This window comes from Neopsephotus bourkii, unplaced genomic scaffold, assembly GCF_033783945.1.
Source record: "Neopsephotus bourkii isolate Nb327-2 ecotype Australia unplaced genomic scaffold, CSIRO-AGI_Nbou_v1 NB_1767, whole genome shotgun sequence".
NCBI classification, from domain to species: domain Eukaryota; kingdom Metazoa; phylum Chordata; class Aves; order Psittaciformes; family Psittacidae; genus Neopsephotus; species Neopsephotus bourkii.
Window position 1 is genome coordinate 4231258 of NW_026902241.1, and position 13493 is coordinate 4244750.

Genomic DNA, 13493 nt, shown 5'->3' on the forward strand with positions numbered 1-13493 from the left:
ACCTGAACTAACCTGCCCTCTTAAATAATCCTCAAAAAAAACAAATCGAAGTCAGCTGAGAAAAACTAGGTGGTAATGCTAGAAGTAAATAAATTTCCATGTACTCTAGAAAAGAAAAAAAAAACCAAAAAAATAATGTGGACTAGTTAAATGGGGGGGGGGGGGAAGTGTCAGAGTAATTTTTGTCTTTTCCCTCAAAATGGGTCTCCATAGCTACCAGACAGCTAAAACACATGATAACCAAGGAAACGTGTGCAAGGTCTATTCTGGTTGTAGCAAAAGAAAGCTTTGTTGCTGACTTAGTGAAGGCAGAAGTAAAAACTGATGGAAATACAAATAACTCTTTGCTTGTTAAGCGAACTGGGAGAACAAGATCAAAACAATATTGCACACATGCCAATTAGACATAAATGTGTAATTGTGTTATTGCAGCAATAAAGAACAGAGAAAAATGTATTGTGTTATCCAGCCCCCTTCCTAAGACTGAGATAATGGAATATCAAGATCTTTAGCAGTAACACAGTAACAATTATCTTGCCTCTGAGTGTTTCAAAATATTTTATTAGCATTAAAGCAAGAGTTTCAGTCCCAGTTGCGTATCTAAGTCCCTTATCTTATTTAGGCAGCTATCTTACTTTAATGAAATGCCAATACTTGCTATATATTTTTGGTTACTACCTGCCAATTAAATCACAAGAGATTAAATTAGCTCATTGTCATGGAAACTTAGCACATTGAACAATCTGTCCTTGACAAAATTCAGTAAGTTGACCATGAAGCAATCTATAAACTACATAAAATATGGTAACATGCAAATAAGGGAACATCTTAATTATTACTCTCTCATTCTTTTAATAACCTATTAATGGATATTGCTTAGAGCATTTTTATGTATGTCTACTCCTACTATTTGAAAACAAAACTTAAGTAATTTAATGTATTTTTAACCAACAAAATGCAACCGTTACCAGCAAAACAATACACCCAGAATATTCCAAGTTAATTTCCTCCACTTAAAAACACTGTTCAATTAAAAAAAAAAAATCAACCCAAACTGGTTTCTTCTCAACCCATCCAATCATCATGATTAAAATACAGAAACTGCCATGTAATTTGTGCAGTATACTTAGAGACGTACTTAGAAAAAGGTGTATACACCTTAAAAATGATACACATATCCAACAGTTTACTAACTGCTGTTGGACCCATTCTCAAGAAAATAAATATCCTCCAAAATAATATAAAACTTTTGGTGCTCACTTGGTATGTCATACATGCAATGCTTCCTCTGTCAGGAGTTCAGTCAGAGTAAAAGAGAGGATATTAATAATTCTAGCAGTTGTTGACAAAACGTTCAACATTGTCAGCTGAAGCCCGGCAGAAAAGCATTATGCAGTCAGTCATAGGAAAAAAAATCCAAGGCCCTGATATAATTAACGATAACCCTTCTTTTCTTGTCAGTAAGCAAGTATTATGCTGAACATTCAGTGCTGACTAGAAGTCATATATACACTGATTTCTGAAACTTCTTCTCTAAGACACCCTGTATTTATACATGGTTTTATATATATATTTATACAAGGTTTATACATATTTTACATATTTATTATACTTACATTTTTTATATGTAATATAATTTATTAAATTAAAAATTAACTAAATGTTATCATTTATTAAACTTAAATTTACATATTGACATATTTACATATTATACAAGGTTTATACATATTATACAAATAATACCCATTTTAAAAATATTTTCAAGGGTTGATATGACTTCCAGTCTTTAACACAGGCATTTATACAAAGGTGTGCTCTGAGCGTGAGCTTCCTCACCGAACTCTCAGGTTTCTTGTAATAACTATAATGAACACAGAACAGCCTGTTTTATTATAAAAATTAATTGCTCCATGCCGAATATGTGATGCCCATGAAAGTACTGACTAGCCAGTCGACTTCCTTGCTACGTGCAAGAACTGAAAGGGACCAGTAGTTTGAGGAAAAAATAGAAAGACATCAGCAAGGACAGGCAGCCTGGGAAGAGTACAAGGATGTTGTCTGAGAAGTTAGGGACCAGGTTAGGAAAGCTAAGGCCCAGTACGAATTAAACTTGGCTAGGGATGTTAAGGATAACAGGAAAGGATTCTACAGGTACATAGCAAATAAAAAACAGACTAGGGAGAACGTAGGCCCCCTCAGGAAGCTCTCGGGAGAACTAGCTACACAGGATTTGAAGAAGGCTGAGGGTCTGAATGACTTCTTTGCCTTGGTATTCACTGGCAAAGGCTCTGACCGCACCACCCAAGTCTTGGAAGGAAAAACGCAGGGACTGTGAGAATGAAGACCTTGGGCCCACTGCAGGAGAGGATCTGGATTGAGAACATCTTAAAAATCTGAATGCACTCAAGTCCATGGGACCTGATGAAATCCATTCATGGGCCCTGAAGGTGCTGGCGAATGAAGTTGCTCAGCTACTGTCCATCATATTTGAAAAATCATGGCAGTCAGGTGAAGTTCCCGAAGACTGGGAAAAGGGAAATATAACCCCCATTTTCAAGAAGGGGAAAATGGATGACCCAGGGAATTACAGACCAGTCAGTCTCACCTCTGTGCCTGGCACAATCTTGGAGCAGATTCTCCTGGAAGGCATGCTAAGGCACATGAAAAACAAGGTGCTTGGTGACAGCCAGCATGGCTTCACTAAGGGGAAATCCTGCCTGACCAGATTCTGGGGCTACAGAACTGATGGACAGGGGTAGAGCAGTTGATGTCATCTACCTGGACTTGTGCAAAGCATTCGACACTGTCCCACATGACATCCTTGTCTCTTGAGAATCACTCTAAATTGGAGAGACATCAATTTGATGAATGGACCACTCGGTGGATAAAGAACTGGCTGGATGGCCACATGCAAAGAGTTGTGGTCAATGGCTCAATGTCCAGCTGGAGACCAGTAACAAGTGGTGTCCCTCAAGGATCGGTGTTGGGACTGGTCTTGTTTAACATCTTCGTCGCTGAGATGGACAGTGGGACTGAGTGCGCCCTCAGCAAGTTTGCCAATGACACCAAGCTGTGTGGTTGGGTTGATACACTGGAGGGAAGGAATGCCATCCAGAGGGACCTTGACACGCTTGTGAGGTGGTCTGATGCCAACCTCACGAAGTTTAACCATGCCAAGTGCAAGGTCCTACACCTGGGTCGGAGCAATCCCAGGCACAGCTACAGGCTGGGCAGAGAAGAGATTCAGAGCAGCCCTGCAGAGAAGGACTTGGGGGTGCAGTCGATGAGAAAATTAACATGAGCCGGCTTCAGTGTGCGCTCGGAGCCGAGAAAGCCAACCGTATCCTGTGCTGCATCAAAAGGAGCATGACCAGTAGGTCAAAGGAGGTGATCCTGCCCCTCTACTCTGCCCTTGTGAGACTTCACCTGGTGTACTGTGTGCAGTTCTGGTGTCCTCAACATAAAAAGGACATGGAACTGTTGAAACAAGTCCATAGGAGGGCCACGAGGATGATAAGGATGATAAGGAGACTGAAGCACCTCCTGTATGAAGATAGTCAGAGAAAGTTGGGGCTGTTCAGCCTGGAGAAGAGAAGGCCTCCCAGCAGCCTTTCAGTATCTGAAGGGGGCCTAGAGGGATGCTGGGGATGGACTCTTCATTAGGGACTGTAGTGATAGGACAAGGGGTAATGGGTTAAAACTTCAACAGGGGAAGTTTAGATTGGATATAAGGAGGAAATTCTTTCCTGTTAGGCTGGTGAGGCCGTGGAATGGGTTGCCTGGGGAGGCTGTGAATGCTCCATCCCTGCCAGTTTTAAAGGCCAGGTTGGACGAAGCCTTGGGTGAGACGGTTTAGTGTGAGGTTTCCCTGCCCATGGCAGGCAGGTTGGAACTTGATGATCTTAAGGTCCTTTCCAACCCTAACTATTCTGATTCTATTCTATGATTCTATAATATTCTTATTTCTGGTGGAAGCAATCTATTTAGTATTCACTGGGCCTTCTGAGTAGAGAAACTGGCTGTATTTTGCCTGACAGAGCTCCCTGCCCCGATGTCAGATGCCCTGAAAAGTGTGCATCCTCCTAGGGGACTGTCCGTACAGGGTGTAACAAGTAGGAACATACCCCTCAGGTGTGTGCATGTCTACCTCCTGGTGGGCTTTCTCACAGGCATACAGTCATAGAATAGTTAGGGCTGGAAAGGACCTTAAGATCATCCAATTCCAACCCCCCTGCCACGGGCAGGGACACCTCACACTAAACCATCTCACTCAAGGCTCTGTCCAACCTGGCTTTGAACACTGCCAGGGATGGAGCATTCACAAAATGCATGTAGATTAGCAGATCGTAGGAAACAGCATATAAAATTTATAGCACCCCAACTTGCATCTCCAACAGAAGGTGTGTGCAAATAGGAGAACCTGCATGCCTAAATGAGAAGGTGAACTTGAAACCCTCCGTGCCAGGAGAGCATATAATTGCATGTGTATGCCTCTGTGTGCATGACTAAAAATTCTTTGGATTAGTTATACAAAGGTGTTCAGAAGTTTGTATGTGTTTGTCAACATTTTGTAAGCATCTAGAATAGTGGTTTATCTGTTATATAGATGATACTGATCCTAAATGTACAGTTCAATGACTGACGATTAATTACGCGACATCAAGAAATCAGTAGAGTGCTCTGATTCTAATTTGCTTTCAGCTACATAATCTGACCAGATTTTCCCTGTGACAGAAGTAAACATAAGCCATTGCACTTTCACAGTCAAATGGAGGAGCAGTACAAAACTAATCCTGAAACGACACGGAATACTTACACGTCTGTGGGTAGTGTAATAACATTCAATTTGTAATTCAAAAATAGGCTAGCAATCTCAACATGTTCTTCAGGTTTCTTTACCACAGACACTGGAAAAAAAGCAACTTGTTAAACATTTATTCATAAGAAATTTTTAACACTAGAACTTTGACAAATAATTTCCACAGGGGATTCATCAAACCTAAATAATTCTCAAAATATAATAGCATACCTTTGAATCAAAGAGAACAACCAAGGATGGCTTTAGGTGACATATAATGAAAAAATCCTTGCTCAAGGCTCTGATCCTCAGCCTGAAGAGTGCTAAAGTATGCTTAACCTATGTAAGGTTATCCAACTTAGCTTAGACAAACCATGGCAGTACACTGCTAATTTCCTGTTTATCTCATTACATATTGCTACATATTGCTAGCATGTCTGCAAGACTTTCATACTGATTCGGAGAAAACTCCAGGAACAAACTTGCCAACAAAGTTTTCAAGCTGACAAGCAGGTATTCTTTATTGCGGCGCCGGGAGACACGGGGGATAAATCCTCCTAACGTGTGTCTCCAAGGTATCTCATATCACGCATTTAATTCCATTGTGCAGTACAGACAAACCCTAGAACAAGTTTACATCTAAAACTATGAGTTTTTGCAGCAGGACTAGTCACATACTTCAAATGTTTGAAAGGTGTTCAGAAGCTTTCATAGCTCTGCATGAGAGAGCTTCTGCATTGGTTTGATAACACTCCCTCTTCATTTTCTCAAGTACAGTGCTTTCTAGACTGAAATTAAGACACTTTTTAAAGTGTTTAGGAAATAACAGGGCTAAGGGGAAGTAATACAAAATTGGTAAAAGAAAAAACAAAAACAAAAACACCAAAACCAAAGAAGTAATCCCTAAGGAAGTTCCATTGAAATTAAGAGATAAGATGATAAATATGGCCCTGGAAATTTATATATCTGCAATAATTAAAATGTTACTACACATTTATTTTGGAGGTTTAAGTAGACAAACCTTGGGGTTCAGATGACACAAGAGTTTCCTTTTTCTGACGGAAAAGCTTCCAACGAGGAACTTGTGGTGGTTGTGGTGGTGCTACCAGAGGACAGGACCTTGTTCTAGTGATCAGGACAGGATGGCTATATATGTGGGAAAGTCCATACTGCCTTAGTTTCTCTGAAGAATCAGACTATGAAACATGGAAAAATAATCCAGCTGGGTCACACCTCCTTTCTCATCATATCTCTGACAGAAAAGAACAGTATGCACACAAAAGTATCTAACAGCTTGGGTAACAAACAAAACAAAAATAGTTCACCTGACAAGGCTATCCAAAAACATTCTAATTAGAATTTGATATTCAGCAGAAAAAGTATAATTGAATACTCGTGTTTACATATATTTTAATTCTTATAGTAGATTCATCACTCTTTTCAACTTATTTATTTAACTAAATTCTTTTAGGTGCTACAGAAAATACACACGTGAAGCAGAATTAATATGTGAAACAACAGTGACAACGTTTTGTTTTAAATAAAAATATTTTAAAAACTTTTCTGAGGGAGAAAGTCTTTACTTCATGCTGAATTTATAAAGCGGCAGAATTCTAAAAGCAACTGGTCTTTTAGATAACTTGTGAAATCTCCATAACGTAATATCACTTTGAACCAATACATCATTAAACTTTTTATCTGCTGGCTAATTTAGAGAACATATTAAAGGCACTGCAGTTGACCTGTATACCAAATCCCTTAGCAACAGACTTGAGCAATTTTAGATGTGGACAATGAGTGGTGCTCTTTGAATTAAAATGATAATGGTGTAGATCTTAACATTTTTCATTACTGAAAGTTCTGTTACAAGATTTGTACATCCTTTGTATATTAAAAATACACCTCCTTTTACTTGCTAAATAAATCACACATAATTTAGTTCCTTAACATGCTCATCAGCAAGACTTTGATTGCTCCTGCTCAATGTCAAATGCTCCTGAGGTTCTGCATTTATGAACTGTAGATGTGGTTGTGGTTGTCAGTTATCTGAAGGGAGAAGAACAAAATTAACACAATAAGGATGCCCAGGGAAGTTATGGCTGCCCCATCCCTGGAAGTATTCAACACCTTTGAGCAATCTGGTTTAGTGGAAGGTCTCCCTGACTGTGGCAGGGGGATTGGAATGATCTTTAAGGTCCCTTCCAACCTAAATTATTCTATGATTCTATGAAGGTATACAAGCAATGTAAAGGCCTCATTTGATCTCTGAATTTATAAAGATATATTACAGGAGTGGTGACTGGGTACATACATATTCAAGCAACTTAAAAATGTAATTTAAAACATCTGAGATTAGAAAGGATTTTGAAGACTACCAATTAGGTGCCATAAACAAGAATTTGTCAGCTGCTGAGTAGGAGACATACCTGAATGACTCAATTATGTATTTTTTCCATGTCATTTGAGCAAACTTAAGGCAATTAAATTCAAGCCACATCAATCCAAGGACATATAGACTAGAAAATAAAGCTAAAAGGGATACTGCAAAAATTCTGGCACAACTGCAGTTAATGATACCATTTTCTAGAAATTTAGAGAACAATGATTATGCCAATGAATCCACTGTTCGAAACTTTATTTCTCTTAATGTAGTATCTTAGCCCTCAAAGCAAGCTTGAAAATGAGCTTTTTTTAACCCATAAGAAACCCACTACACTTCTATATTTAATTTCTGTCAACTTCTATTTTTCTATCAGTCTTTACTAAAACACTGGTTTAGACACATAGATCCATCTACCTCATCCTATTTGGTCTGCAATGCCTCTTTTTCAGTACTCTCTATAGCCTCACAGACTGAAGCCAAGTTTGAGACTCGAGGCAGGAAAGATATAACCTTATGTCACTGTTTCTAGTTTGCTATCTGATGACTAGCATTACTGCCTGAGACCTTAAATTTAAATAAATAAATAAATTAAATCACAGAGAAAGACCTAGTCTTCAAAACAGCATAAAATACACATCACAACTTGCAAAAAGAAAATAGTGCAAGAGTTAAAAGCAATAAAGCATAACACCTGCAAACCATTTATGGAAATTTCTTTATTCTGTCAAGCATATTGGTTTCCTGAGGAGGCAGCTTAAATTTTAATGTTCTAATTATGGTAAATATGATTTAAATGCACACAAAAAATAAATCTAATTAATAATCAACTCAAGAAAGACAGCTCTGGCATTATGAATAGCTTTCTGTAGAGTGTGAGTGACTAAGTGGAAATTTAAGCTTTTTTTTATCCCAGCTGCATGAAAGTGCTGCACTCTCTCCAGCTGCTTTCATTAGCTACAACACTAATGATAGAAATGGATATAAACATGCTATTTCTTATAGAACAACACATCGGAAAGTGTGTATCAGAGAATTCATGTTTTTCAACTAACCCCTAAAATAATTAGTCTTTCCATTCAGAAGTATCTCATCATGATACATTTTTTAGTCCCCATCAAGATTCTCCCAAGAGACTTCAGCTCCTGGGATCTAGAGGAAAGTGGAGTAAAATTGAAAAAATGAGCAGACTGTGGCAGAAAAATGCAGAAAATGCACAATCAGGATATAGAAGTACCAAAACTATAAATTTAACTGATAACCATTACCTAATGACTATTTCACTATATCCATTTTATTATTTTTGTTACAACATAGTTGATACAAAATGAAAACTCCCTGATACTAAAACAATGCTTTCCTGTCCTGAGAGCATAGACTCTTACCATCTGTTTTAATGAAAAAACATCCTTTTCAAACAAATGTAGCGGTATACAGCCAGCATACACGACCATTTCTGGCTGGGTTGGCACAGATGATTCTATAGAGAAAACATCAACATGCTTTAGAACAATATAAACAGTAAATAAATGTTGCTATACCTCACCCTAACTTATTCTGCTCATTCTGCCTCATTTTTGTTATTTTCTTTGTCTATTATCTCATTCGAAACAAGAGCTCACTGTAGAGTACTTGTAAGAGAAGCCATGGATGGCAAAACCATGTTGTTTTAATCCTTACCTATTTTCGAATATCAACGACTTTTGCATATTTTACTTCTTTTACACAGATTAATAAGAAAAACTAGAACTTACAAATGCCACAGGTCACAGGTAGCTCTAACCACTGTTCTATTTTTCTTCAGATTTGAATAATATCAGATATGAGTATGAAGAACACAATACACATCATCTGGGCAGATGAAATAAAAACATACTGACTGGTCAATACTACCTAAAGGCTTCACACCAGTGAAAGCAAAGTTTGATCTTACTAACAAAAGGATCAAAAGCCAGAGCCCTGGCCACTCCTAGCAATGGATATGACGAATAAGATTAGTTTGAGAATCAGAATATTTGTTAATCAAGGTTATTGCTCTTAATTCTGTCAAGGAGATGGAATAATGGAGGTAATGTCAGCTGTTTCTGAAAGCGTGAGGGGGTGACCACATAGCTCTTACCCCACACGCCTTACAGAAGCTTGTTTTCCTGCAATTCTGCACCAGACAAGGTATAAAAGCAGAGGCATGTTCACTTGTTACTCCTAGAAATCTGTTGCACTGGGCAACCACCCAACCATCTCATACCTGTATCTGTGGAAGAAGCTATTATCGATTCCCTAATGATGAAGAGAAATCAAAGCTGTCTGGGTGACAGCCAGTTCACTCATGCTGAAGGGAAATTAAAAGTCTAAAAAATTTATTAGTAGAAATACAGGTCTAAGGGTCATCTCAAAAAGAAGGATATTTATTTCTCTTTATTGTTCCTTAGTAATTTAAGAAAGCATGTGAAGACAGGATCTCAGCACAGAGGTTGTGAAAAACAGCACACCTGTTTTTCATTAGAATGTTTTGTCTTTGTTCCCTTCAGCTCCACCTCAGATATAGGACAATTACTTCCTACATTTACTAAGTATGCAGCTGGAAGCTGCTCTAAGAATAGGTATTTTCTGTGAAACTGAATAAAACAATGCTGTCTGCATAAAAAGAAAAAAGTGAAATGAAAATAAAAGGGCAAAGAAATGAAAGATGGGCAAGTGACTGGAAAATACAATTTATCAGACTTCAAACTGATTTATTTAGAAGGTATGCAATAGTTCTTTTCCTGAAAAAGTAAGCTATCTTAAATATTCTTCCAAAAATTCAATTAATTAAATATAAGGTGGTGGTAGGTCAGTTTCTTTCCAGTGGATTATTAGTATTTCCCACTGCACATTTGTGATTCCCCTGTTAATCACAGCTGTTGTGTTAGCTGTGGTTTTCAAATTATCCAAAACCAAAGCTATAACTTAGGTTTGATCTCAGTCCCTGCTGACATATCTGATCTGTTACAAATACATTAGTAGAAGCTACCATGTCCTACACATTACAGAACAGTACATGCCACAAGGTATACCAATACCATTGCTTGTGAGAAGTATTTCTCAATTAAAAGTATTCCATCAAATACCAGGTGGAATGTAAAACTCTCATATTCAGTCCAGATGGGTCGTGAAATAAAATGTCTGCAGGGCAGACAATAAACAGCAATGAACAAATTATTAGAGCATGCAAATGATTAACCAGGCACACCATATTCACTTTAATAATACTATTACAATACTAGAAAGATTTGATACATTATGCCAGTACCTTTTAAGAATAATGTATTCTTTGAACCTTTTTTACTGTGCAAAAAATGAGGACATATGCTCATCAGTGCACTCTGTATGGTGCTGTGGTTTAGATATGTGACCAAAACAGTGTTGATAACATACAAGTGTGTCAGCTATTGCTAAGTAAACTCACAGAGCATGAAATCCTTCTGTTTCTCATTCTGCTACGTCAGGAAGTATGCTGGGGACAGACAAAGGGTTGAGTCCTGACCCAAACTAGCCAAGGTGTATTCCATATCACAGCACATCATGCTCAGTATAGTAACTGGGGCGTTTTCTGCTCAGGGAGAGGCTGGGCATCAATCACTGGCTGGTGAGCAACTGCATTGTGGTTCACCTGTTTTGTACATTCTAAGATCATTATTATATTTTATTTTATTTCAATTATTAAACTGTTCTTATCTCAAACCACAACTTTTATCTTTATCCAGTTCTTCCCATACTACCAGAGTGGGGTGAGGTGGGTCGGGGAGTGAGCGAGTGTCTGCATGGTACTTAGTTGCTGGCGGGGGTTAAGCCCCAACAACAATGTAACGAATATAAAAGGTTTTGCCATTTTAGAAATAAAATATAAATGATATCAAAAGTAGTTAAAGACCTCTTCAGAAATGACTCAAATTTATCACAGAAAGAAGCCGTCACACTCGAAAGGGAGAGTGGAAACTTACAGTATGGAGCTAAGCATGTTTATGGTGCTGGAAATGAAATACTTGTCAAGATACTTCCATAAAAAAAAAAAAAAAGGCAGCAAAAAAATTAGAAAAAAAGTTGTTGCATCAAGTAAAGTCATTGCTACAAAAATTCCCAAGACCAATTTAGAAAATTTTTACAACTAGTGCTTCTGGAGTCTGACTTTAAACCTAGCCTTAGTTTCTGATTCTACTGTCCCAGGCCATTCTCTGCAGACCATGTGTCTCAAAGCCTGTAAGCTTTTTCTTCAGTGGCTATAATCTCATAACAAAAATACATTTGAATTCAGCATTATTTCAAATTGCAGTTCTCCTTTCAAAAACAAATAAAAGCAAAGCCCTATGTTTTACTTATAATTTGTTTGTAATTTTAGCTTCAAAAGAATAGGACTTACTTTCAGTTAAGGCCTGAAAAGAATATCTGGTTTCAGCAGACTGAAGTGATAACTTGTGCTTTTCTTTATCTCCATCTCTGATTTTCTTCTTTCCAATTTCTTTTTGCTCTGCTTTTTCTATTAAGCAAGACAAAGATTATTTTTCTTTTTCAGGTAAAAGCTTTTGGCCAAGAAATAATGTCATCAGTTTTTAAAAAAAATAAAATAATAATTCTTAAGATGCAAAGGCAGATTTACTGAGAAGCATCCAGAAAGACTTTGGTCTCACCTTCTAGTTAGTGCACAACTTTCATGTCCCTACTATAATGTTTGCAACGCTTGAATTCCTGGCACTGTTTCAAATATTTTCTTAATGTTCTTGCTCCTGTGCATCAGTGATTTCCAATAGAATCTAACACAGATGAGGCATAGGTTCCCAATGGACACAGAAGAGTCTCCCACATTCAGAACTTTCTTTCTAGCCTTAGAACTTAAGACTATAGGAAAATACATTTCTAATGAAAAAATCCCAAACATTATTAGAGCATCTGACAAGAGCTTACAAGCTCAGAGCTGGAGATTACAGAGCTGGATCATAACAGAATGCTTCCCTAATTCTTAGCTGTTACAGTTACTAACAGAATTTCTAAGTCTTGGAGAAGGTCAAATTTACAAGATTTTTTGGGAATAAATTACAGCACCCTGTTGGATGAATGACAGTGCTGTTCCCAGTGGCTGCATCCCTGTGTGTGTCCATTTCAAACTTTGAAACATCTACTACACTGATAGCAGGAATTCCTAAGAACAAAGAATACACCCCCAGCCAGGTCTCTTCTAGAATTTTTATAAGACTTCCAACATTAGAATATATTATTTGAGATTCAAAGTGAGAAAGGCAGGTATTTTTCTGAAAATCTAAGAAGAAACAGACATTTTACTACATTATTTGTACCCTCTAAAGAAATTAAATTGAATCTATACCTTCAAATTATAAACAGCAACTAATAAAACTCAAGTCTCAAATATAATAAATGAAGAATAACATACTGGAACAAATAAGTTTCTAACCCTAAGCTTTTTTCATTTAAATGTAAATAGGATTAGCAGCTTTTGAATAAAATTGATACCTGTATCTAGTAGCATAAACAGCAAAGTTGCTACAAATGACCATGCAGGTAGACATTAGAAAGTACTTGTCAGAGCTCTTTGCAGGTAATAACACTTTGTAACAATCATTATGAAATGTATAATTTATCGATGGTCAGAGCAGTATGGCCTTGGGGAAGCTGCAACTTCTCAGAGTGTTATCTCTCTGCAAAGAACCACTCTTTAGAGAAATGTCATTGACACAGGGCTGAACAAATCTTTGCCATAAATTGAAGCTGTTTTCATAAAAGAGACTAGTACTGCTTCTAATGAGATCTATATAGTTAAAAAAAAAAGCTTTTTGAATTTATAGCATTGCAATGTGTTCAATGAAACGACAACAAAACCACAGAGCTGCACGTGGCACAGCAAAGAAATACAAATTCAACGCCAGAGGTTACGCTAATTTTATTTATGCTTGATCTACAAAGATAACACTACCTAAAATTACAAACCTTTGCCAATTTTATCAGCTTTCCCTGCTTTCTCAGGTTTCTCTGACTGCTTGTTGACAGATGAAACTTCATTTTTTAACTCTGAGACTTCGGTCTCTTTACGCTTTGTATCTGACTGAGAAGTATCAAGTACAGGAGCTTTCTTATTTGGCAACTTGAATTCTGGCACAACCTCTTTCAAAAAGCCCCAGACTTCGTCCGAGTATTCAAGCCTTAAAAGTAAACAAAAACAAGCAACCCCAAACACATGTATATGTCAATGACAATGATATTTGCAATAAGAGTGATTTTTATTTAGACAGCACTATACTATAACTAACAGTCCAACTCTTAGAATTA

The 13493-nt window shown here is 37.4% G+C and overlaps 1 protein-coding gene across 1 annotated transcript in view; it reads right to left on the minus strand.

The window, feature by feature from the left end:
* ADGB (androglobin) overlaps window positions 1-13493 on the minus strand; it is a 106744-nt gene that overhangs the window by 64208 nt on the left and 29043 nt on the right. The window contains exons 8-12 of the mRNA XM_061378781.1: window positions 13155-13366; window positions 11575-11691; window positions 8564-8658; window positions 5820-5994; window positions 4817-4907 (exon numbers count right to left, since the gene is read on the minus strand). Of these exons, the coding sequence (XP_061234765.1) occupies window positions 4817-4907; window positions 5820-5994; window positions 8564-8658; window positions 11575-11691; window positions 13155-13366 (690 nt within the window). The remainder of the gene's footprint in view (window positions 1-4816; window positions 4908-5819; window positions 5995-8563; window positions 8659-11574; window positions 11692-13154; window positions 13367-13493) is intronic.